Raw genomic sequence first — 25031 nt, 5'->3', positions numbered from 1 at the left:
AACCAGAAAAAGAAATGTCGGGTACGGCCTTTCTGCCATACATTCCCAGAGTGACGGACAGAATCGGCCGTATATTGCGCAAACACGGCGTAAAGACGATTTTCAAACCGACAAGGAAGATCAAAGAGTGTCTTAGATCGGCGAAGGAGAAAAGAAACCCACTTGCAATGTCGGGAATATACCGTATACCTTGCACATGCGGAAAAGTTTATGTCGGAATGACTGGACGATCCATTAACACCAGGATCAAAGAGCATAAGCGACATTGCAGGTTGGGGCAGGTGGAGAAATCGGCCGTGGCAGAGCACGCACTGAATGAGACCGACCACGTAATAAATTTCGCCGACACGGAAGTTCTGTCTGTAGAGAAGCACTATCACACGCGCTTGTTCAGAGAAGCTGTAGAAATCCAAAAACACGCGAACAGTTTCAACAAGAAAGAGGAAAGCCTTAAGGTAAACGGATCCTGGCTTCCCGTACTGCAGCGAACGACCGTCGCAGATAGCAAGAGGAGAAACGCACCGGAAATGACCGCGGAGAAGCCCTCGGACGTTGGCGCGCCAGGTACATATAGTCTGCGGCCGCGAGCTCGGCTCCAGTTCACCACCGGCAATGGAGGGTGAAGCTTAGACAATGCCAGCCACTCGTGCTGGCGAAACGTCAGAAAAATCATTAGATGAACGTTGGCCGAAGAACCCGAGACAGAAGCCAATAGGCAGTTTGTCAACAAGTGGCCACGAAAGCCTTAACAATTTTGTATTACTAAATACAGTTTTCCGTAATTCCTTCACGAAAGAAGACGAAGTAAACATTCCAGAATTCGAAATCAGAACAGCTGTTAGCATGGGTGACATAAAAGCAGATATCTTAGGTGTTGCGAAACAACTCAAATCACTTAAGAAAGACAAGTCTTCCGGTCCAGATGGTAAACCAATCATCTTCGTTTCATAGTATGCGGACACAATAGCGCCTTTCTTAGCAATCATATACAACCTCTCACTTGACGAAACGTCTGTTGCTAAAGACTGGAATGTTGCACAGGTCACACCAATATTCAAGAAAGGAAATAGGAGTAACCTATTGAATTACAGACCCATATCACTGACCTCAATTTGCAGTAGGGTTTTGGAGCATATAACTGTGCTCGAACATTATGAATCACCTCGAAGAAAATGACTTATTGATACATAACCAACACGGATTCAGAAAATATCGTTCTTGTGTAACGCAGCTAGTTCTTTATTCCCATGAAGTAATGAGTGCTGTCGACAAGGGATCTCAGATCGATTCCGTGTTCCTAGATTTCCAGAAGGCTTTTGATGCCGTTCCTCACAAGCGACTATTAATCAAATTGCGTGCGTATGAAGTATCGTCTCAGTTGTGTGACTGGATTCGTGATTTCCTCTCAGAGAGGTCACAGTTCGCAGTCACAGACGGTAAATCATCGAGTAGAACAGAAGCGATATCTGGCGTTCTGCAAGTTAGTGTCATAGGCCTCTGCTGTTCCTGGTTTACATAAATGATCTAGGTGATAATCTGAGCAGCCCCCTTAGGTTGTTTGCAGATGACGCTGTAATTTACCGTCTAGTAACATTATCTGACGATCAATTCCAATTACAAAATGATCTAGAGAGAATTTCTGTATGGTGCGAAAAGTGGCAATTGGCACTAAACAAAGAAAAGTTCGAGGTCATCCACATGGGTACTAAAAGAAATCCGATAAATTTAGGATATACTATTAATCGCACAAATCTAAGGGCTCTCAATTCGACTATATACCTAGGAAAGACCACATAGATAATATTGTGGGGAAGGCGAAACAAAGACTGCGCTTTGTTGACAGAATACTTAGAAGATGCGACAAACCCACCAAAGAGACAGCCTACATTACACATGTCCGTCCTCTGCAGGAATATTGCTGCGCGGTGTGTGATCCTTACCAGGTAGGATTGACGGAAGACAAATGCAAATAAGGGTAGCTCGTTTCGTGTTATCGCGCAGTAGGTGTGAGAGTGTCACTGATATGATACGCGAGTTGGGGTCGGAGTCACTGAAACAGATCTATTTACGAAATTTCAATCACCAACTTTCTCTTCCGAATGCGAAAACATTTTGTTCACACCCACCTACGTAGGAAGAAATGATCACCATAATAAAATAAGAGAAATCTGAGCTCGAAAGGAAAGATTTACGTGTTCCTTTTTCCCACGTGCCTTTCGAGAGTGGAACGGTAGAGAAGTAGTATGAAAATGGTTCGATAAACCCTCTGCCAAGCACTTAACTGTGAATTGCAGAGCTCAAATGGTTCAAATGGCTCTGAGTACTATGGGACTTAACATCTGAGGTCATGAGTCCCCTAGAGTTAGAACTGCTTAAACCTAACTAATCTAAGGACATGACACACATCCATGCTCGAGGCAGGATTCGAAGCTGTGACCATTGCAGCAGCGCAGTTCCGGACAGAAGCGCCTAGAACCGCTCGGCCACAGCTGCCGACAATTGTAGAATAACCATGTAGATGCAGATGTAGATGTAGATGTACTTACTTGTTTTGGAGATACGTCTTCAGGCCGGCGCGGAAACTGTCGGTTCCAAGTATGTGCTCGAACATACGGATGACAGACGCAGCTGAAGACAAAAGAAAGAGCTGATATTAAGCACTGCATTTAAAAAAGAAAGACATTCATTAAAAGCACATGTAGTTCTAGAAAAAGCGTTTTATAGTACTAGATGAAATACAATGAGGTGGCAAAAAGTCATGAGAGATAACGATATGCACATATACAGATAGTATCGCGTACGGAAGGTTTAAAACGGGAGTACGTTTGGCAGAGCTTCATTTGTACTCAGGTGAGTCGTGTGAATACATTCCCGACGTTACTATGGCAGCAAGACGGGAATTGAAAGACTTTGAACGCAGAATTGTGGTTGAAACTAGTCACATGGGACGTTCCATTTCGGAAATCGTTAGGGAATTCGATATTCCAGAGATCCACAGCGTCAACAGTGTGCCGAGACATACCAAATTTCAGGCGTTACAACGCAGTGGCCGACGGTCTTCACTTAACGACCGAGAGCAGCGCCATTTTCACAGGGTTGTCAGTGCTAGCAGACAAGCAACAATGCGCGAAATAGGCGCAGAACTCAATGTGGGACGTACTGCAAACGTATGGATCGGCGTATTAGGCCATTCCTAGGGGAGGGGGAGCTGTATGGGTGCAGCGTTATGCTAGGAGAAGTTTGTTTTCTATCTACATAAATGATCTTTTGGATAGGGTGGATAGCAATGTGCGGCTGTTTGCTGATGATACTGTGGTGTACGGGAAGGTGTCGTCGTTGAGTGACTGTAGGAGGATACAAGATGACTTGGACATGATTTGTTATTGGTGTAAAGAATGGCAGCTAACTCTAAATATACACTCCTGGAAATTGAAATAAGAACACCGTGAATTCATTGTCCTAGGAAGGGGAAACTTTATTGACACATTCCTGGGGTTAGATACATCACATGATCACACTGACAGAACCACAGGCACATAGACACAGGCAACAGAGCATGCACAATGTCGGCACTAGTACAGTGTATATCCACCTTTCGCAGCAATGCAAGCTGCTATTCTCCCATGGAGACGATCGTAGAGATGCTGGATGTAGTCCTGTGGAACGGCTTGCCATGCCATTTCCACCTGGCGCCTCAGTTAGACCAGCGTTCGTGCTGGACGTGCAGACCGCGTGAGCCGACGCTTCATCCAGTCCCAAACATGCTCAATGAGGGACAGATCCGGAGATCTTTCTGGCCAGGGTAGTTGACTTACACCTTCTAGAGCACGTTGGGTGGCACGGGATACATGCGGACGTGCATTGTCCTGTTGGAACAGCAAGTTCCCTTGCCGGTCTAGGAATGGTAGAACGATGGGTTCGATGACGGTTTGGATGTACCGTGCACTATTCAGTGTCCCCTCGACGATCACCAGTGGTGTACGGCCAGTGTAGGAGATCGCTCCCCACACCATGATGCCGGGTGTTGGCCCTGTGTGCCTCGGTCGTATGCAGTCCTGATTGTGGCGCTCACCTGCACGGCGCCAAACACGCATACGACCATCATTGGCACCAAGGCAGAAGCGACTCTCATCGCTGAAGACGACACGTCTCCATTCGTCCCTCCATTCACGCCTGTCGCGACACCACTGGAGGCGGGCTGCACGATGTTGGGGCGTGAGCGGAAGACGGCCTAACGGTGTGCGGGACCGTAGCCCAGCTTCATGGAGACGGTTGCGAATGGTCCTCGCCGATACCCCAGGAGCAATAGTGTCCCTAATTTGCTGGGAAGTGGCGGTGCGGTCCCCTACGGTACTGCGTAGGATCCTACGGTCTTGGCGTGCATCCGTGCGTCGCTGCGGTCCGGTCCCAGGTCGACGGGCACGTGCACCTTCCGCCGACCACTGGCGACAACATCGATGTACTGTGGAGACCTCACGGCCCACGTGTTGAGCAATTCGGCGGTACGTCCACCCGGCCTCCCGCATGCCCACTATACGCCCTCGCTCAAAGTCCGTCAACTGCACATACGGTTCACGTCCACGCTGTCGCGGCATGCTACCAGTGTTAAAGACTGCGATGGAGCTCCGTATGCCACGGCAAACTGGCTGACACTGACGGCGGCGGTGCACAAATGCTGCGCAGCTAGCGCCATTCGACGGCCAACACCGCGGTTCCGGGTGTGTCCGCTGTGCCGTGCGTGTGATCATTGCTTGTACAGCCCTCTCGCAGTGTCCGGAGCAAGTATGGTGGGTCTGACACACCGGTGTCAATGTGTTCTTTTTTCCATTTCCAGGAGTGTAGATAAAGGTAAATTAATGCAAAAAATGGTTCAAATGGCTCTGAGCACTATGGGACTTAACATCTGAGGTCATCAGTCCCCTAGAACTTAGAACTACTTAAACCTAACTAACCTAAGGACATCACATACATCGATGCCCGAGGCAGGATTCGAACCTGCGGCCGTAGCGGTCGCGCGGTTCCAGACTGAAGCGCCTAGAACCGCTAGGCCACACTGGCCGGCTAAATTAATGTAGATGAATAGGAAAAAGAATCCCGTAATCTTTGAATACTCCATTAGTAGTGTAGCGCTTGACACAGTCACGTTGGTTAAATATTTGGGCGTAACATTGCAGAGCCATATGAAGTGGGACAAGCATGTAATGGCAGTTGTGGGGATGGTGGATAGTCGTTTTCGGCTCATTGGTAGAATTTTGGGAAGATGTGGTTCATCTGTAGAGGAGACCGCTTATAAAACACCAATACGACCTATTCTTTAGTACTGCCCGAGCGTTTGGGATCCCTATCAGGTCGGATTGAGGGAGGACATAGAAGCAATTCAGAGGCGCGCTGCTAGATTTGTTACTGGTAGGTTTGATCATCGCGCGAGTGTTACGGAAATGCTTCAGGAACTCGGGTGGGAGTCTCCAGAGGAAAGGAGGCGTTCTTTTCGTGAATCGCTACTGAGGAAATTTAGAGAACCAGCATTTGAGGCTGACTGCAGTACAATTTTACTGCCGCCAACTTACATTTCGCGGAAAGACCACAAATGTAAGAGAGATTAGGGCTCGTATAGAGCATATAGACAGTCATTTTTCCCTCGTTCTGTTTGGGAGTGGAACAGGGAGAGAAGATGCTAGTTGTGGTACGAGGTACCCTCCGCCACGCACCGTATGGTGGATTGCGGAGTATGTATGTAGATGTAGAGGTAGATGCAGATGTAGGATAATTGCGGGCAGACCAATACACGAACTAAAATTTAAACACAGAAAAAGTAACCTGGTTGGTTGGTTGGTTGGTTTGGGGAAGGAGACCAGACAGCATGGTCATCGGTCTCATCGGATTAGGGAAGGATGGGGAAGGAAGTCGGCCGTGCCCTTTCAGAGGAACGATCCCGGCCACTGCGTCACCTCGCTCGGTCAAAAAGTAAGCAGTCGATCGCACAATTCCCCATGCGTACCTTCAGGCCGTCGACCTGGAAATGTTAGTATGCCACACTGTTCTGGACATGATTGCGCACGTATCAAGAACGTAGCGGGTAGGATACTCCTCAACTGTGGGTGGGTTAGGGGGGAGGGTGGGGGAATTTTGACCACACTGTGCAGAGAGTTGGCAAAGATCCAACGGTCCAATGTCGGTGTTGACGGGCCAAGGCGAAGTGTAAAGCTTTGTGTCGTGCCGTCACCAAGGGTACACGAGTGGGCTTTCGACCCCGAAAGCCCATATCAGTGATGTTTCGTTGGATATATTGCATGCTAACACTTGTTGACTCAGCACTGAAATCTGCAGCAGTTTGCGGAAGGGTTGCACTTTTGTCACTCTGAAAGATTCTCTTCAGTCGTCGTTGGTCCCGTTCATGCAGGATCCTTTTGCGACCACAGCGATGTCAGAGATTTAATGTTTTACCGGATTCCTGATATTCACAATACACTCCGTAAATGGTGGTACGAGAAAGCCCCCACATCATCGCTACCTCGGAGATTCTGTGTCCCATCGCTCGTGCGCCGACTATAACACCACGTTCAGACTCACTTGAATCTTGATAACCCGCCATTGTATAAGCAGTAAGCGATCTAACAACTGCACCAGACACTTGTTGTCTTATATAGGCGTTGCCGACCTCAACGCCCTATTCTGCCTGTTTACATATCTCTGTATCTGAATACGCATGCCTATACCAGTTTCTGTGGCGCTTCAGTTGCAGTATAAGCATGGCTTCGAGAAATAAAGGTGGTTTCTGTTTGTTTAAAGTAATTTTGGTCTATAGTATGTTTGGAACATGGTATAATATGCTGATAATCACTAAACTGGGGCTGTGGGCGAGTGGTTCTAGGCTCTTCACTCCGGAACCGCGCTGCTGCTACGGCCGCAGGTTCGAATCCTGCCTCGGGTATGGCTGTTAGATAGGTTTAACTAGTTCTAAGTTCTAGAGGACTGATGACCTCAGATGTTAAGACCCATAGTGCTCAGAGCCATTTTTGAATCTGCAGCGTACATTTTTTTCGAAGCAGCACACCGAGTCTACATTTGACAACGATTTTTAATTTCACATCCTAACTCCAGTGTTCTCATAATTTTTAGGTGTTTAATGTTTATGTTTTTTCAATAATGCACGTGTTTCAGTTAATTTCTAACGTACATGTTATTCATTTCGAACATGACCTCAAATTTTTGCGAACCTTTCAAATCTTTTCAGTCAAGAATTTTATGCAGATTATGTCCCAGAACGATGTATTGTCAACCAATACAAACCGCTCACTTATGATGCCTAGCTCGGGAATGAGCAGGTAAAAAATTTTCAAATGTGTGTGAAATCTTATGGGACTTAACTGCTAAGGTCATCAGTCCCTAAGCTTACACACTACTTAACCTAAATTATCCTAAGGACAAACACACACACACCCATGCCCGAGGAAGGACTCGAACCTCCGCCGGGACCAGCCGCACAGTCCATGACTGCAGCGCCCTAGACATCTACATCTACATCTACATCTACATCTATACTCCGCAAGCCACCTGACGGTGTGTGGCGGAGGGTACCTTGAGTACCTCTATCGGTTCTCCCTTCTATTCCAGTCTCGTATTGTTCGTGGAAAGAAGGATTGTCGGTATGCCTCTGTGTGGGCTCTAATCTCTCTGATTTTATCCTCATTGTCTCTTCGCGAGATATACCTAGGAGGGAGCAATATACTGCTTGACTCCTCGGTGATGGTATGTTCTCGAAACTTCAACAAAAGCCCGTACCGAGCTACTGAGCGTCTCTCCTGCAGAGTCTTCCACTGGAGTTTATCTATCAACTCCGTAACGCTTTCGCGATTACTAAATGATCCTGTAACGAAGCGCGCTGCTCTTTCTTGGATCTTCTCCATCTCTTCTATCAATCCTATCTGGTACGGATCCCGCACTGCTGAGCAATATTCAAGGAGTGGCCGAACAAGCGTACTATAACCTATTTCCTTTGTTTCCGGATTGCATTTCCTTTGGATTATTCCAATCAATCTCAGTCTGAGATCTGCTTTACCGACGATCAGCTTTATATGATCATTCCATTTTAAATCACTCCTAATGCGTACTCCCAGATAATTTATGGAATTAACTGCTTCCAGTTGCTGACCTGCTATATTGTAGCTAAATGATAAGGGATCTATCTTTCTATGTATTCGCAGCACATTACACTTGTCTACATTGAGATTCAATTGCCATTCCCTGCACCATGGGTCAATTCGCTGCAGATCCTCCTGCATTTAAGTACAATTTTACATTGTTACATCCTCTCGATATACCACAGTATCATCCGCAAAGAGCCTCAGTGAACTTCCGATGTCTCCACAAGGTCATTTATGTATATTGTGAGTAGCTACGGTCCTACGACACTCCCCTGCGGCACACCTGAATTCACTCTTACTTCGGAAGACTTCTCTCCATTGAGAATGACATGCTGCGTTCCGTTATCTAAGAACTCTTCAATCCAATCACACAATGTGTCTGATAGTCCATATGATCTTACTTTGTTCATTAATGTATGGAACTGTATCGAACGCCTTGCGGAAGTCAAGAAACACGGCATCTACCTGGGAACCCGTGTCTATAGCCCTCTGAGTCTCGTGGACGAATAGCACGAGCTGGGTTTCAAACGATCGTCTGTTTCGAAACCCACGCTGATTCCTACAGAATAGATTTCTAGTTTCCAGAAAAGTCATTATACTCGAACATAATACGTGTTCCAAAATTCTACAACTGATCGACGTTAGAGATACAGGTCTATAGTTCTGCACGGCTACGTGGGGTTTCCTATCGCGGGGTTTCCTACAAGGGTGCAGCAGGTAGCGAAGCTGTCCCGAGCAACCGGTTCCCTAGCGAGGTGTTTGCGATCTGATCCTCCCCCTCTGCTTGTCTACACCAGTCGCTCACCCACAGTGCAGGTGTTGTCACCGTTTCTCAGACAGTGTCGTCGTCGGTCAGCATCAATAATTTCGCAAAGTTAAGTTGCCGATTCTGGAGTTTCGTCATATATGTCATACGAAACTAATTATTCGTGTTTGGCGGATCTCATTCACAAAAGTACGCTTTTAACGGCATTTCTTAAGTTCTAATACACAATCTGCTATTTATTGAATTTTTATCTCAACAAAACTGAAATTTTACTTGGTAAATTTCTTACATAACATGGTCACTCGTTCTGTGAAGCTTCCAGAATTTTTGGTAAGGAAGGTGGAATGAGGACTCAGACAGCTGGTTGCACACTTTTCTCTCAGAGACTTTTAAACACGATGATATTTGCCTTTATTGTGCTCCAACGGGAGCATTTTTCAGCTGAGTATTATGTAGCTCATTTTATAAAGATGAAATTTCAACTAGATGAACTTTGGTGGAGTCATCTATATTAAGCAATGAATTTTATTATCTGTAGACATCAAGAACAACACTCTAGTTATCGAGACTTTATACGCCGCATCTAACCATAGGGAAATATTCTGTAATTTCTTTCAGATGAACACTTCCATTGTCGCTTAAATCTTTATCTAATTACTAACTGTATACCCGGCGTTGCGCGGGTATTTATTCATTCCAGTTTTATGTCAGTTCATCGCCTCTTGCCTCATCTCTCGTCTCTCTATCCACCTCCTCCTTCCCGTCTCTCCATCTCCTCCATCTGCCCCTCTCTCACAACACTTCCTCCTCCTCTTCATCCTCCGCTCCTCCATCCATCTTCGCATCTCTGTCCACTTCCTCCTCCGCTTTTTCTAAATTCACAATAACACCCCTCATTTATGTGTTTATTACAGTGTTCCATTAGTCATTCATCATCTTCCCCCGTTCTCTGTTTACCTGCTGCTCCTTCTCTCTTTTAATCTGTTTCTCTCACTTCTCTGGATGCACCTCCTCCCCCTTCCCCACCCCTATATCACGTTCTCCTCTCTCCGTATATCTCCTCCTCCGCCTCCGTCACGCCAGCTCCTCTTTTCCCGTCTATGAAAAAATACGTATACCTGCCAACTTTCATGCTGATTGACGAGACGATGTTGAATTTATTTAGAGATAGGTCAACCATCCGCCATCCAGCATACGTTGGCTTGTGTAAATGCCTTCACCACGAAAACATACATACATGAGCCAACTCCCAAGCTGATCAGTCAAATGGTGTGTAATTCTGTTGTAAGGCTCTCTCCGCCATACACCGTATGAAATTTCACGTGGACGGTGAGGAGGGGGTAGCAAGGGGAGCCTCGATTGGATTTGCCAGCCCGGGCCTCTGACAGGTTCAGTGTGCCACTGCTCGTAGGAGACCCCACGGTAGGAAACCCCACGGTAGGAAACCCCACGGTAGGAAACCCCACGGTAGGAAACCCCACGACACCATTCTGCACATCTGTTCGACGTCCCTTCTTGTAAACGGGTATGACCTGTGCCCTTTTCCAATCCTTTGGAACGCTACGCTCGGCTAATCCCGCGCGGATGAGCAGGTAAAGAGGCGAACACCCACCTTTGTCGTAGTTGACGGTATCGAAGATGGCCGCAATTTGCTGCGGCGTGGTGACGTCATAGCTCATGGGGTGCGTGGCGGAGGATGCGTCCTCACGCAGAGCTGGATGGAGCTCCAGAACAAGGAACTGGTCCGCCATGCGCCAGTCGTCGCTCACCTGCCGGCACAACAAACCGTGTCGAACTGCCCCCTTACATCTACACTCAGTAATCTTTCTTCCTTGTGCATCACTGTCTCATGTTGGAACATACCACGTGGGTGTAGAACAACTTATACAGGGTGGTCCATTGATAGTGACCGGGCCAAATATCTCACGAAATAAGCATCAAACGAAAAAAAAAAAAACTACAAAGGACGATACTCGTCTAGCTTGAAGGGGGAAACCAGATGGCGCTATTGTTGGCCCGCTAGATAGCGCTGCCATAGGTCAAACGGATATCAACTGCGTTTTTTTTAAAAAAAAGCAACCCCCATTTCTACTACATATTCGTGTAGTACGTAAAGAAATATGAATATCTTAGTTGGACCGCTTTTTTCGCTTTGTGATATATGGCGCTGTAATAGTCACAAACGTATGGCTCACAATTTTAGACTAACAGTTGGTAACAGGTAAGTTTTTTAAATTGAAATACATCACGTAGGTACGTTTGAACATTTTATTTCGGTTGTTCCAATGTGATACATGTACCTTTGTGAACTTATCATTTCTGAGAACGCATGCTGTTATAGCGTGATTACCTGTAAATACCACATTAATGGAATAAATGCTCAAAATGATGTCCGTCAATCTCAATGCATTTGGCAATACGTGTAACGACATTCCTCTCAACAGCGAGTAGTTCGCCTTCCGTAATGTTCGCACATGCATTGACAATGCGCTGACGCATGTTGTCAGGCGCTGTCGGTGGATCACGATAGCAAATATCCTTCAACTTTCCCCACAGAAAGAAATCCGGGGACGTCAGATCCGGTGAACGTGTGGGCCATGGTATGGTACTTCGACGACCAATCCACCTGTCATGAAATATGCTATTAAATACCGCTTCAACCGCACGCGAGCTATGTACCGGACATCCATCATGTTGGAAGTACATCGCCATTCTGTCATGCAGTGAAACATCCTGTAGTAACATCGACAGAACATTACGTAGGAAATCAGCATACATTGCACCATGTAGATTGCCACCGATAAAATGGGGGCCAATTATCCTTCCTCCCATAATGCCGCACCATACATTAACCCGCCAAGGTCGCTGATGTTCCACTTGTCGAAGCCATCGTGGATTTTCCGTTGCGCAATAGTCCATATTATACCGGTTTACGTTACCGCTGTTGGTGAATGACGCTTCGTCGCTAAATAGAACGCGCACAAAAAATCTGTCATCGTCCTGTAATTTCTCTTGTGCCCAGTGGCAGAACTGTACACGACGTTCAAAGTCGTTGCCATGTAATTCCTGGAGCATAGAAATATGGTACGGGTGCAATCGATGTTGATGTAGCATTCTCAACACAGACGTTTTTGAGGTTCCGGATTCTCGCGCAATTTGTCTGCTACTGATGTGCGGATTAGCCGCAACAGCAGCCAAAACACCTACTTGGGCATCATCATTTGTTGCAGGTCGTGGTTGACGTTTCACATGTGGCGTAACTATCCGGCGAACGGTCTGGACACTTGGATGATGTCGTCCAGGATACCGAGCAGCATACATAGCACACGCCCGTTGGTCATTTTGTTCACAATAGGCATACATCAACACGATATCGACCTTTTCCGCAATTGGTAAACGGTCCATTTTAACACGAGTAATGTATCACGAAACAAATACCGTCCGCACTGGCGGAATGTTACGTGATACCACGTACTCATATGCTTGTGACTATTACAGCGCCATCTATCACAAAGCGAAAAAAGCAGTCTAACTAAAACATTCATACTTCTTTACGTACTACACGAGTATGTAATAAAAAATGGGTTTTCCTATTTAAAAAAAAACGCAGTTGATATCCGTTTGACCTATGGCAGCGCCATCTAGCGGGCCAACCATAGCGCCATCTGGTTTCCCTCTTAAGGCTAGACGAGTTTCGTTCTTTGTAGTTTTTTTCGTTTCATGCTTATTTCGTGACATATTTGGCCCGGTCACTATCAATGGACCACCCTCTATAAGTGAATATTGTGATTGTTATTTTCATGGTAATTATTGAATGATCATTTTACTATTTATTACTACAGAGAATATTTCGTAATTAGTTATTTTAGTCCATAGAATGAAGCTAAGTTTACAATGTAGGTTATGAAAATGGGCACATATTCTTATATTATTGTTGCATGTAAAATAATTTAAAAATCACGCAAGAGTATTACTACATAGAGAAACATTTTTCTTCCTCCAGAAAAAATTCTGTTTTGTTGGTTCGTTCAGGGGAGGGGACCAAACAGCGAGGTCGTCAGTCCCAGTGGATTTGGGAAGGATGGGGAGGGAAGTCGGCCGTGCCCTTTCAAAGGAACCATTCCGGCATTCACCTCAAGCGATTTAGGGAAATCACAAAAAACCTAAATCAGGATGGCCGCACCCAGCTTTGAACCGTCGTGTTACCAAATGGGAGTCCAGTGTGCTGATCACTGCGCCACTTCGTCAGGTCTAAATGGTTTATTAAGGGAGGTAGGACGTCAAACGGGCCGACTTGGAGCTGGAGAGACGCCACGGGACATTTTAATTTCCACTGCTTATACTTTTACAAATAAATTCATAAAACTTTGTCAGCATGACCAGGAAGGATTCAGGATTCACACTTATAACAGTCTAAGTTCAAAAACATAACAAAATACATTTTCTTAAATCTGAAATTTCATCATTATTTCACTTACTATTCGCTGCATTTGTTGCAATAGGTACATTTTTCTTCATAAGTAAGAGAGATTCTTCGAGGAATTTTGTACAGCATACAAACCATACTTATGGAATTTTCCAAATCTATTAAAAACTGTGGTAAAAGTTGAGATAATTAACTATAAAATTTGATTTTTTTCTAAATAAGAAGTTTAAAATGCAACAGCTCATTCATTTTTTCACAAATTAAATAAATTTTGGAGTTTCATACTCTTGTAAGTATGGTTTGTATGCTGTGAAAAATTCATCGAAGAACCTCTCTTACTTCTGAAGTAAAGTGTAGCTATAGCAACAAATGCAGCCAATAGTAAGTGAAATAATGATGAAATTCCAGATTAAAAAAAACGTATTTGGTTATGTTTTTGAACTTCCGCTGTTATAAGTGTGAATCCCGAATCCTTTCTGGTCATTCTGACAAAGTTTTATGAATTTGTTGTTGATAATTCTTCCGGGTTATATGGCCGTGGTCCATGGAATTCTTCTATTCCTAACGTTTCGTCCAATACTACGTTGGACATCTTCAGAGATATGGTTGGTCCTGCTGAGTCCTGCCATAGGACCAGCCATACCTCTGAAGATGACCAACGTAGTTTTGGACGAAACGTTAGGAGTAGAAGAATTCCATGGACCACAGCCATATAACCCGGAAGGATTATCAACAACAGTACCATCTGGTCGTGAAAGCCTTCATTGTATGATTTTATGAATTTATTAGTAAAAGTATAGACAGTGGAAATTAAAATGTCCTGTGGTGCCTCTCCTGCCCCAAGTCGCCCCTTTTGATGTCCTACCCTCCCTCCTTGGTCCTGCTGAGACCTGCCATAGGACCAGCCATACCTCTGAAGATGTCCAACGTAGTATTGGACGAAACGTTAGGAGTAGAAGAATTCCATGGACCACAGCCATATAACCCGGATGGATTATCAACAACAGTACCATCTGGTCGTGAAAGCCTTCATTGTATGATTTTATGAATTTATTAGTAAAAGTATAGACAGTGGAAATTAAAATGTCCTGTGGTGCCTCTCCTGCCCCAAGTCGGCCCGTTTGATGTCCTACCCTCCTTAAGTGACTTTAGTTCCCAACAAAGGTTTCTTGGCTATGGCAGTAAAGAATGCTGAAGGTCAGAGAGTTGGGGAAAGAGGAGGCAGATGCAGAGGGGAGGGGCAATGGTCATAGAAGGGGGGAAAGGAGGAGATAAACAGAGAGGGGATGTAGGAGGAGGTGGTGAGAGACACCAAGAGAGAGACAGAGGTGATAGACAGCGAGGTAGGGAGGAGGAAGAAATAAACAAAGAGAGGGGGCGGAGATGGACAGAGAGAGGTGAAAACGAAGATCAGGATGTACGAGGGTCATTCAATAATCAAAGAGACAATTTGGTCTGGGGAAAAAAGTGTCTGTAGGGCGAGTTTGATACTTTTATGGCTTTAAGTTGGCATCACTGGGATGAGCCCTGATCAGCTGATGTATCAACATTATTTTGTTTATAGCCTCAAAAATACATTTCAAGGTCCGCCTGCTTAGCTGGGTGGTAAGTGCTCGCCTCCCATACAAGCGGGCCTGGGTTCGATTCCCGGCTGGGTTGGAGATTTTCTCCGCACAGGGACTGTTGTGTTGTCATCATCATCATCATCTCATCATCATCACCGGCGCGCAAGTCGCCCAGTGTGGCGTCGACTGGAATAAGACTTGCACTTGGCGGTCGAACTTCCCCGGATGGGGCCTCCCGGCCAACGATGCCATACGCTCATTTCTATTTTTTACATTTCAAGATGGCGAGTTCGCTTGAAATGTCCACATTAGTTGAACAACGTTTTGTTACTCGTTTTTTACTTGCTGAAGTAGAGAAACCAGTCGATGTATACTATAGAATGTCTAAAGTTTATGGTGAAGGTTGTATCAATCGTGCAAATTTTTACAAGTGGGTAAAGCAGTTCAAAAATGGTCGCGACTCGAAGACTGACGAACACCGTTCTGGCCGACCAGTTGCAGTTTCAACTCCCTCACTTGAAAGTAGAACTGATGACATTATTCGTGACGACCGTTGTGTGACTGGAAATGATAGTTGATAAGGGTCAAGTTAGTACTGGTACAGTTCATAGCATTATTTAACAAGCTGAAGTACGGGAAAACATGTGGAAGGAGTTGACGCGGCTACATAAGGAAACAAAGTTGAGAGTGCGCACAGAGATAAAGGAACGTTATTAAAGAGAAGGTGAGGACTTCCTCAAAGAAATTTTAATTTGTGATGAAACTTGGGTTCACTATTATGAGCCAGAATCAAAAAGACAAAGCATGGTGTGGAAGCAAACACCAACCCGCATGTCAAGAAAATATTCAAAAACCAAGCATCAGCAGGAAAAGTTGTGTTGACAGTATTTTGGGATGCTGAAGGTCCAGTTTTCTGTGATTATCTCGAAGAGCAGCGTACAATAACAGCCAATACTGCTCGGATTTGTTTTTAAACAATGTGAAGCCAGTCATGAGAGAGAGAGACGTCGTGGATCTCAGAGGAGAGGTGTAATTCTCCAGCAAGACAACGCACGTCCTCATATTGCTCAACTAAACCGTGAATCCATCCACAAAATGGGCTGGGAAGTACTGTCTCATAGCCTTTACAGTCCTGATTTAGCACCTAGTGATTTACATAAGTTTGGTGCACTGAAGGAGGCATAACGTCGGAAGAGGTTCCAGGACGAGGACGTGAAAAAGTTTGTGGGAAATTGGTTGAGACATCGAGATAAAGAGTTATTTGCAGCCAGAATAAAAAACCTTGTGGCCCATTGGAACAAGTGCATAAATGTTCAATGGGATTATGTTGAAAAGTGGAAAAACTATTGTTTTGTAAAAATATACGCGTTCTTGTCCAGAAAAATCTGTCTCTTTAATTACTGAACGACCGTCGTATATCTAGTTCCCACGAATATTTAGCAGTTGTGGAGCATTGTCAGGTTCGTTAGTTACATTACAAATACGCTTGGTGTTATTGTTGTTCTGGTCTTCAGTCCTGAGACAAGTTTCATGCAGCTCTCCATGCTACTCTACCCTGTGCAAATTTCATTTCCCAGTACCTACTGCAACTTACATCTTTTTGAACCTGTTTAGTGTATTCATCTCTTGATCTCCCTCTACGATTTTTACGCTCCACGCTGCCCTCCGATACTAACTTGGTGATCCCTTGATGCCTCAGAATATGCCCTACCAATTGATCCCTTCTTCTGGTCAAGTTGTGCCACAAACTCCTCTCCTCCCCAATTCTATTCAATACCTCCTCATTAGTTATGTGGTCTACCCATCTAATCTTCAGCATTCTTCTGTAGCACCACATTTCGAAAGCTCCTATTCTCTTCTTGTCTAAACTATTTATCGTCCACGTTTCACTTCCATACACGTCTACACTCAATACAAATACGTTCAGAAACGACTTCCTGACAGATAACTCTATACTCGATGTTAACAAATTTCTCTTCTTCAGAAACGCTTTCCTTGCCATTGCCAGTCTACGTTTTATATCCTCTCTACTCCGGCCATCATCAGTTATTTTGCTCCCCATATAGCAAAACTCATTTACCACTTTAAGCGGTTCATTTCCCAATCTAATTCCCGCAGCGTCACCCGATTTAATTCGACTACATTCCATTATCCTCGTTTTGCTTTTGTTGATGTTCATCTTCTATCCTCCTTTCAAGCCTCCTTTCAAGACGCTGTCCATTCCGTTCAACAGCTCTTCCTGGTCCTTTGCTGACTCTGACAGAATTACAATGTCATCGGCGAACCTCAAAGTTTTTATTTCTTCTCCATGGATTTTAATACCTACTCCGAATTTTTTTTTGTTTCCTTTACTGCTTGCTCAATACACATATTGGATAACATATGGGAGAGGCTACAACCCTGTCTCACTCCCTTCCCAACCACTGCTTCCCTTTCATGCCCATCGACTCTTATAACTGTCATCTGGTTTCTGTACAAATTGTAAATAGCCTTACGCTCCCTGTATTTTATCCCTGCCACCTTTAGAATTTGAAAGAGAGTATTCCAGTCAACATTGTCAAAAGCTTTCTGCAAGTCTACAAATGCTAGAAACGTAGTTTTGCCTTTCCTTAATCTTTCTTCTAAGATAAGTCGTAAGGTCAGTGTTGCCTCATGTGTTCCAACATTTCTACGGAATCCAAACTGATCTTCCTCGAGGTCAGCTTCTACCAGTTTTTCCATTCGTCTGCAAAGAATTCACGTTAGTATTTTGCAGCTGTGACTTATTAACTGATAGTTCGGTAATGTTCACATCTGTCAACACCTGCTTTCTTTGGGATTGGAATTATTATATTCTTCTTGAAGTCTGAGGGAATTTCACCTGTCTCATACATCTTGCTCACCAGATGGTAGAGTTTTGTCATGACTGGCTCTCCTGAGGCCATCAGTAGTTCTAATGGAATGTTGTCTACTCCGGGGGCCTTGTTTCGACTCATGTCTTTCAGTGCTCTGTCAAACTCTTCTCGCAGTATCATGTCTCCCATTTCATCTTCATCTACATCCTCTTCCATTTCCATAATATTCTCAAATACATCGCCCTTGTATAGAGCCTCAATATACTCCTTCCACCTTTCTGCTTTCCCTTCTTTGCTTAGAACTGGGTTGCCATCTGAGCTCTTGATATTCATACAAGTGGTTCTCTTCTCTCCAAAGGTCTCTTTAATTTTCCTGTAGGCAGTATCTATCTTACCCCTAGTGAGATAAGTCTCTACTTCCTTACATTTGTCCTCTAGCCATCCCTGCTTAGCCATTTTGCACTTCCTGTCGATCTCATTTTTGAGACGTTTGTATTCCTTTTTGCCTGTTCACTTGCTGCATTTTTGTATTTTCTCCTTTCATCAATTAAATTCAGTATCTTTTGTGGCGGGGTTCGTAGCGACAAACACTTCGCTGTAGAAACGGCTTACGAAGTCACCGCCACACTTTTAATAGCGGGCCGACCGGTCCGCTGGAACAGTGAACAGAAAGATGAAAACCCAAAGACTCTGATTAAATAAAAGTCGGTACTTATCTTTATTAACGAAGATACAGAAACACAGTAGTGAAGTCCGTGTCTACAGAAATCTGTCTAGTTCGAGTCGGAGCGGCTAGGTCAGCGTCGGCTGACGACAAACAGCAACTCTGCTGCGATGAACACACAACTGACTAGCAAGTACACAAATCGGTAGCGAGTATACAACTGAGCGGCGAATACAGAACTGTCCTAGCGCTCGCGACTCCAGCGCTTAAGAAGCCAGAAGCCAGCGGTGGCGCGCGCAGACTTGCGGCGATTTCCTGTATCGCTGGCGCTGCTTATGCGGACGGCGCCCGGACTTTGATGCTGCCAACCTTTTGGCAATGGGCTCGGTTGGCATTACTGGCTAGAATATAACAGTATCGCTTCTGTTACCCAAGGATTTCTACTATCCCTCGCCTTTTTACCTACTTGATCCTCTGCTGCCTTCACTATTTCATTCCTCAAAGCTACCCATTCTTCTTCTACTGTATTTCTTTCCCCCATTCCTGTCAATTGTTCCCTTATGCTCTCCCCGAAACTCTGTACAACCTCTGGTTCTTTCAGTTTTTCCAGGTCCCATCTCCTTAAATTCCCACCTTTGGTGTACACAGCGCCATTATACAGGATCAAACAAAATTCAATTGTGAGTGTACAGTGGTTCCCAGACACATTGTATGTAGGAAGCAATGATACCCTCGGACCAGGGAGGCTACCTACTTCGGATTTCCTCGCCCCCTGTACAACTGCAGCAACTCAGAGGCTCTGACTCAAACTGCATGAAAGCTACGGCTCCAGCAAAGCAGCTTCGCTGCCAGCGTATGTGGTAGCAGTGGTTAGCGGTACTCACATCCAGCGCCAGGTCGAGCTGGCAGGGCCAGTAGGAGGCGAAGCCCTCGTTGAGCCACAGGTAGGTCCACCAGTCGGGGCTGACGAGGTCGCCGAACCACTGGTGGACGATCTCGTGCACGATGGTCGTGGCCACGCTCTGGATCGTCTCCGTCGAGGTCGACTGGTCGCTCATCAGCAGCCGGCGCTCCCTGCGGACCAACCGGGTGGCACGTGTACTCTCGCAGCTGAGGGCTGGTTCAGATGGTTCAGATGGCTCTGAACACTATGGGACTTAACAGCTCAGGTCATCAGTCCCCTAGAACTTAGAACTACTTAATGCGTAGCATCACGTTTCGAACTTGGATAAAGGTCGGATTGTAGCCTATCGCGATTGCGGTTTATCGTATCGCGACATTGCTGCTAGCATTGGTCGAGATCGAATGAGTGTTAGCAGAATATGGAATCGGTGGGTTCAGGAGGGTAATACGGAACGCCGTGCTGGATCCCAACGGCCTCGTATCACTAGCAGTCGAGACGACAGGCATCTTATCCGCACGGCTGTAACGGATCGTGCAGCCACGTCTCGACCCCTGAGTCAACAGATGGGGACGTTTGCAAGACAACAACCATCTGCACGAACAGTTCGAAGACGTCTGCAGCAGCACGGACTATTAGCTCGGAGACTGTGGCTGCGGTTACCCTTGACGCTGCATCGCAGTATGCGGTGAAACACGGCGTTAATGCGCTACGACTCGAGTGCCTTTGCTAACAGCATATCACCTGCAGTACCTCTCCCGGGCTCGTAACAGTTTCAGTTGGATCCTAGACGACTCCAAACCCATGGCCTGGTCAGATAAGTCCCGATTTCAGTTGGAAAAAGCTGGTAGTAGGGTTCGAATGTGACACAGACCCACGAAGCCTTGGACCCAAGTTGTAAATGAGGCACCGTATTGGTGAGGCTTGTGTTTACATGGAGTGGACAGGGGTCCTCTGGTTCAACTGAACCGATCATTGTCTGAAAACGGTAATGTTCGGCTACTTGGAGACTATTAGCTATTCACAAACTTCATGTTCCAAAAGCACTCCATCTTGAGGCCGCAAGTGGCCCGTCGGGACCATCCGACAGCCGTGTCATCCTCAGCTGAGGATGTGGATAGGAGGGGCGTGTGGTCAGTACACTGCTCTCTCGGTCGTTATGATGGTTTTCTTTGTGCGGAGCCGCTACTGTTTGGCCGAGTACCTCCTCAATTAGCATCACGAGAGTGAGTGCAACCCCAAAAATGGTAACAGCGCATGTCGACCAGGATGGTCACCCATCCAAGTGCTCGCCACGCCCGACAGCGCTTAAGGGGCTCCGGAACGCCCTATACTTGCAATGTTAAAATAACGCTTATAAATTACATCTTTCCTCACAAAGTATTTGAGGTAGGAAGTTGAACTTTTTACAGATTATTTATTGGAAAATGGGCTACAACTTAACACAGGGATTTTACAAAATTTTAGTTCAGTTGTTAAAGATGACTTTTTTTCAATTGTAATGAAAATTCACAACATTTTTTTGCAATTTTTTATTTATATATTCAAAAACATACAGTTTTTTGGAAAAAGGCTGTGTTAAATTATGCAGAAGGTACTGTGTAACATTTACTGAAAGTTTGAAACAAATATGTTTGGAAGATCCTTAGAAAACATGTAATTAGTATGAGAAAATAAAAGTTTTGCAAATCGAGCGACAAAGATTGGATTAACTTTTTACTGCATTCCAGGTCCATAGGATGGATTATCTTCATCCTCTGCAAACTCCTCCTCCAGCTTCCTCTTGTTCCTCCTCCTGTTTACTCTTGCTTGTATTTCTAGACTCTTTACAGCCCTGTCTGCAGCCCGAAGGCGTTCCTTGTCTAAAGCAAGCATCGCTCGTACCATGTTAGAACCTATCTTCATTCCCATATTTCTAAATACCTTGCACCTTACAATGTTGCCTTCATTGAAAGTCGCAACAGCAACTTTACTTTTACTCATTATTATACTTCAACAAAACAGAGACTCAAGAAACAGAATTAATTACGAATATTTTCGAGATAACGACAGAGTAAATAAACATGAAACAATCGACAATCACACCAGCAATATATATTGAACGATCACAGGTTAGCCACAACACGTACTTTATCTCACGTCACTAAAATGTACCTGATGAACACGGACGTTAATAATAACACTATTTGACAGCAGTTTAACAGCGCCACAGTGGGTCACGCCCATGTAGAACACATTTCAAAAAAAATTTAAAAATAGTTGTAGTCTTCGGAATTGAATAAATTATATATCTATTAAAAGGTAATAGTCTGCAGATTCAGAAAATGCAAAAAAGTAAAAATTGAACTTTTCATGATTTTGAGCCTTTCCGGAGCCCCTTAAACCTAAGGACATCACACACATCCATGCCCGCATCTCGTGGTCGTGCGGTAGCGCTCTCGCTTCCCACGCCCGGGTTCCCGGGTTCGATTCCCGGCGGGGTCAGGGATTTTCTCTGCCTCGTGATGGCTGGGTGTTGTGTGCTGTCCTTAGGTTAGTTAGGTTTAAGTAGTTCTAAGTTCTAGGGGACTTATGACCACAGCAGTTGAGTCCCATAGTGCTCAGAGCCATTTGAACCATTTGAACCACACATCCATGGCCGAGGCAGGATTCGAAACTGCGACCGTAGCAGCAATGCGGTTCCAGACTGCTGCACCTAGAACTGCTCGGCTCCAGCTGCCGGCTCTTAAAAAGTCTTTCTAGCTTCTGTGAAGACTACCTTCAAACCTGAACAATTTTGAAATGTAACATTTATGTCCTTATTGGTACAATGCGGTTCCTTGTTACTAATATTATAAATAATCGGAAGTAATACCTGTAATTTTAATAAGCATTCTCATATTAGAGATATGCCTATTGTCATAGTCATTATGGCATTGTCACTCACGCCACCTACTGGCAAGAACTGCTTACCTTATAACACATTAAACTGCCAGACAAGGACATTGCGCCAACCGCCATCATCGATTTCATCCAGACGCGTGGTTTGGCCAAAATAAATGATGGAAGTGGGAGGTCTAGATTGTCATGCATTTAAAAAAACAGCATTTTGGGCGAGGGTGCAGGCAGGCATCAATCATTTACGTTGGCGTAGATTCCAGGTAGCGGTTATTGCAATGGAAGGAGTATAGAACAGTAACGGGAAGGTCATGGGTTTGAGTCCTTACGCAGAACCTTTTCATTCTCAATTTCTACGATACTTATACTGCAAAGAAACCGAAATAATGTTCAGTATAATGTATTTATTAATATTTTCATAGATGGAAAGGCAAATGAAAAATTTGGGAGCGCAAATTTTCAGGAATGAAGTGTAATGTGTACACGAGAACTTCATATGTAAAATTTGATACCTTTATTGTTTCCATTCGGAATAGGGCATATGTCTTTATTTACACGCGTTGGGATAATATTTATCGTAAAAAGCCGACGGTAATTTTCTCGGCACATTGCACAATTACATGGCAGTTTTAGAGTTTCTGTACAAAAACAAACTTGATTTACATTCGTAAAAGGTTGCCCCTAATTACAGATTTTGGTAGCAACGCACGTGTAGCTCACTTTAGCGATGATAGTTTGTGACGTAGAAGGGACTATATTTGATGAAGTCTTATCAGGAAGTGATTTCTTTTTCTCTGTCGACGAGATGAGAGCAGTTTTGAAACATTTTGATCATTTTCGATAAAAATAGACATCGCAGTGTTGCACTAGCGGTATGCATTTGGGAGGGGGGGGGGAGCGGAATTACTTTAATACTGCACGATGGCAACCGTCGATTTGAAACCGAGCTCCCGAGTTCGAGTCTCGATCCGGCACACAGTTTTAATGTGCCAGGAAGTTTCATATCAGCGCACACTCCGCTGCAGAGTGAAAATCTCATTCTGGAATTGTGGATTTGTTTCCTTTCCCCATGAATCAATTAACAGAGGAAATTTGTTCACCTGCACTTAGGGTTCCGTAACGTCAAAGACAATATATTGAGCATTGATTTGGTTTATTTGCCCTGTAAGTAACGTAAAATTGAAAATTAAAAAAAGTTTGGGAAGTCGATCCCACGACCCTTGGATTACCGTTCCCACTGCGCCAACCACTGGCTGGTAACTACACTAACAAAGTGGTTCATTCCTGTCCCGACGCGCGTCAAAAGTTCTGTTTTTTGTGAACATTTGATCATCTGGAGCTTCCACCTCTGTCCAAGCCCTGCACATACCACAAATTTGTACGAAATTGGTGATAACGGGTAGGCGCCGTCCCCTTGTGAGTCAGTTCGGGCATTGATGTGGTTGTGGAATGAGTAGAAGCGACAAAATGTTTGTTGATGTGAAACGTATGTTCCTCGGCTTCTCTGCTTTATTCTGATGAAGTTTCTCAATTTTTTCTTACATTGTATTCTTATGCCACAGATCTGATGGAGTAATGGAAGCCGCGCGTGATTAGCCGAGCGGTCTAAATGGTTCAAATGGTTCTGACCACTATGGGACTTAATATCTGTGGTCATCAGTCCCCTAGAACTTAGAACTACTTAAACCTAACTAACCTAAGGACATCACACACATCCATGCCCGAGGCAGGAATCGAACCTGCGACCGTAGCGGTCACGCGGTTCCAGACTGAAGCGCCTAGAACCGCAAGGCCACACCGGCCGGCCCGAGCGGTCTAGGGCGCTGCAGTCATGGACTGTGCGGCTGGTCCTGGCGGAGGTTCGAGTCCTCCCTCGGGCATGGGTGTGTGTGTTTGTCCTTAGGATAATTTAGGTTAAGTAGTGTGTAAGCTTAGGAACTGATGGCCTTAGTAGATAAGTCCCATAAGATTCCACACAAGTTTTTGAGTAATGGAAACGTGTTATGAGAAGTTAAATAAAAATTTTGGTCATAAAGACAAGTGTATAATCATTAGTAAAGGATTTCAGAATAAAAACATATCAAGAAAAAAATTAGTAGCTCAGCAGAGGTCTCCAGTCTCGCTGTTTTCAAGGTCCAAATTTGTGAAGATCCCGGTCATGGGGAACCTCCCTTATAATTTGGCTAAGCTTTTTAAGAACCAGGAGTTGCATGTTGTTGTCCCTACTGATAATAAACTTCAGGTGTGTATACAAATTTCTGTAGTCATTTGTGAATAGGCATGATTTCCATAGAAACATATATTCAAAAGCCCTCTACCAAAATAGTGTGATTTACTACCTAAAATAATGTTCAATGCCTTACCAAAAGAAATAAAAAATACACAAATTTACATATATTTAAAAAAGAAGTAAAGAGACTACTATTAGGTGGAAGTTTCTATAATGTTGATGAATTTCTTTGCTATCGAAACAGATAGTGCAAATCTTTTGATTTTAAAATGTAATTATGTAATGATGTTAAAATGTAATTAAGAAAATGTTAAAGAGTAATTAAGACAATGTCATTTCCCTTAACTGTTAAAAATATAAAGTGTGCTCTCTGTCTCTCTTTTTCCATATGACAATTCCTATATCATGTATGTGATAAAATGGATGATAATGAATTGAATTGTGAAATGTCATATATAGATTGGCTGGATGTTAAATACCAAGAAAGGTTCAACAGAATTCTGCGTTAGCCCAGTGTCTTAAATCAAGTGGGCATCAGTCTCCCATAATAGAAAACTTGAGAATGCTACGCCTTGCTCAGAAGGGGAAAAGTTGAATCTGCTCTAGGAGCTGGAAATTGTTAAA

General features: G+C 44.5%; 1 protein-coding gene across 2 annotated transcripts in view; it reads right to left on the bottom strand.

Moving 5' to 3' along the window:
* Positions 1-25031, bottom strand: part of LOC126109410 (aminopeptidase N-like) — a 282593-nt gene that overhangs the window by 126884 nt on the left and 130678 nt on the right. For both annotated transcript variants that reach the window (XM_049914443.1, XM_049914444.1), the window contains exons 7-9: positions 19284-19473; positions 10523-10679; positions 2547-2628 (exon numbers count right to left, since the gene is read on the bottom strand). In XM_049914443.1, coding sequence (XP_049770400.1) covers positions 2547-2628; positions 10523-10679; positions 19284-19473 — 429 coding nt within the window. The remainder of the gene's footprint in view (positions 1-2546; positions 2629-10522; positions 10680-19283; positions 19474-25031) is intronic.

Source organism: Schistocerca cancellata, chromosome 12 (genome assembly GCF_023864275.1).
Source record: "Schistocerca cancellata isolate TAMUIC-IGC-003103 chromosome 12, iqSchCanc2.1, whole genome shotgun sequence".
NCBI classification, from domain to species: domain Eukaryota; kingdom Metazoa; phylum Arthropoda; class Insecta; order Orthoptera; family Acrididae; genus Schistocerca; species Schistocerca cancellata.
Note: the sequence above shows the minus strand (reverse complement) of the source record. Positions and strands in the feature narration are given on the sequence as shown.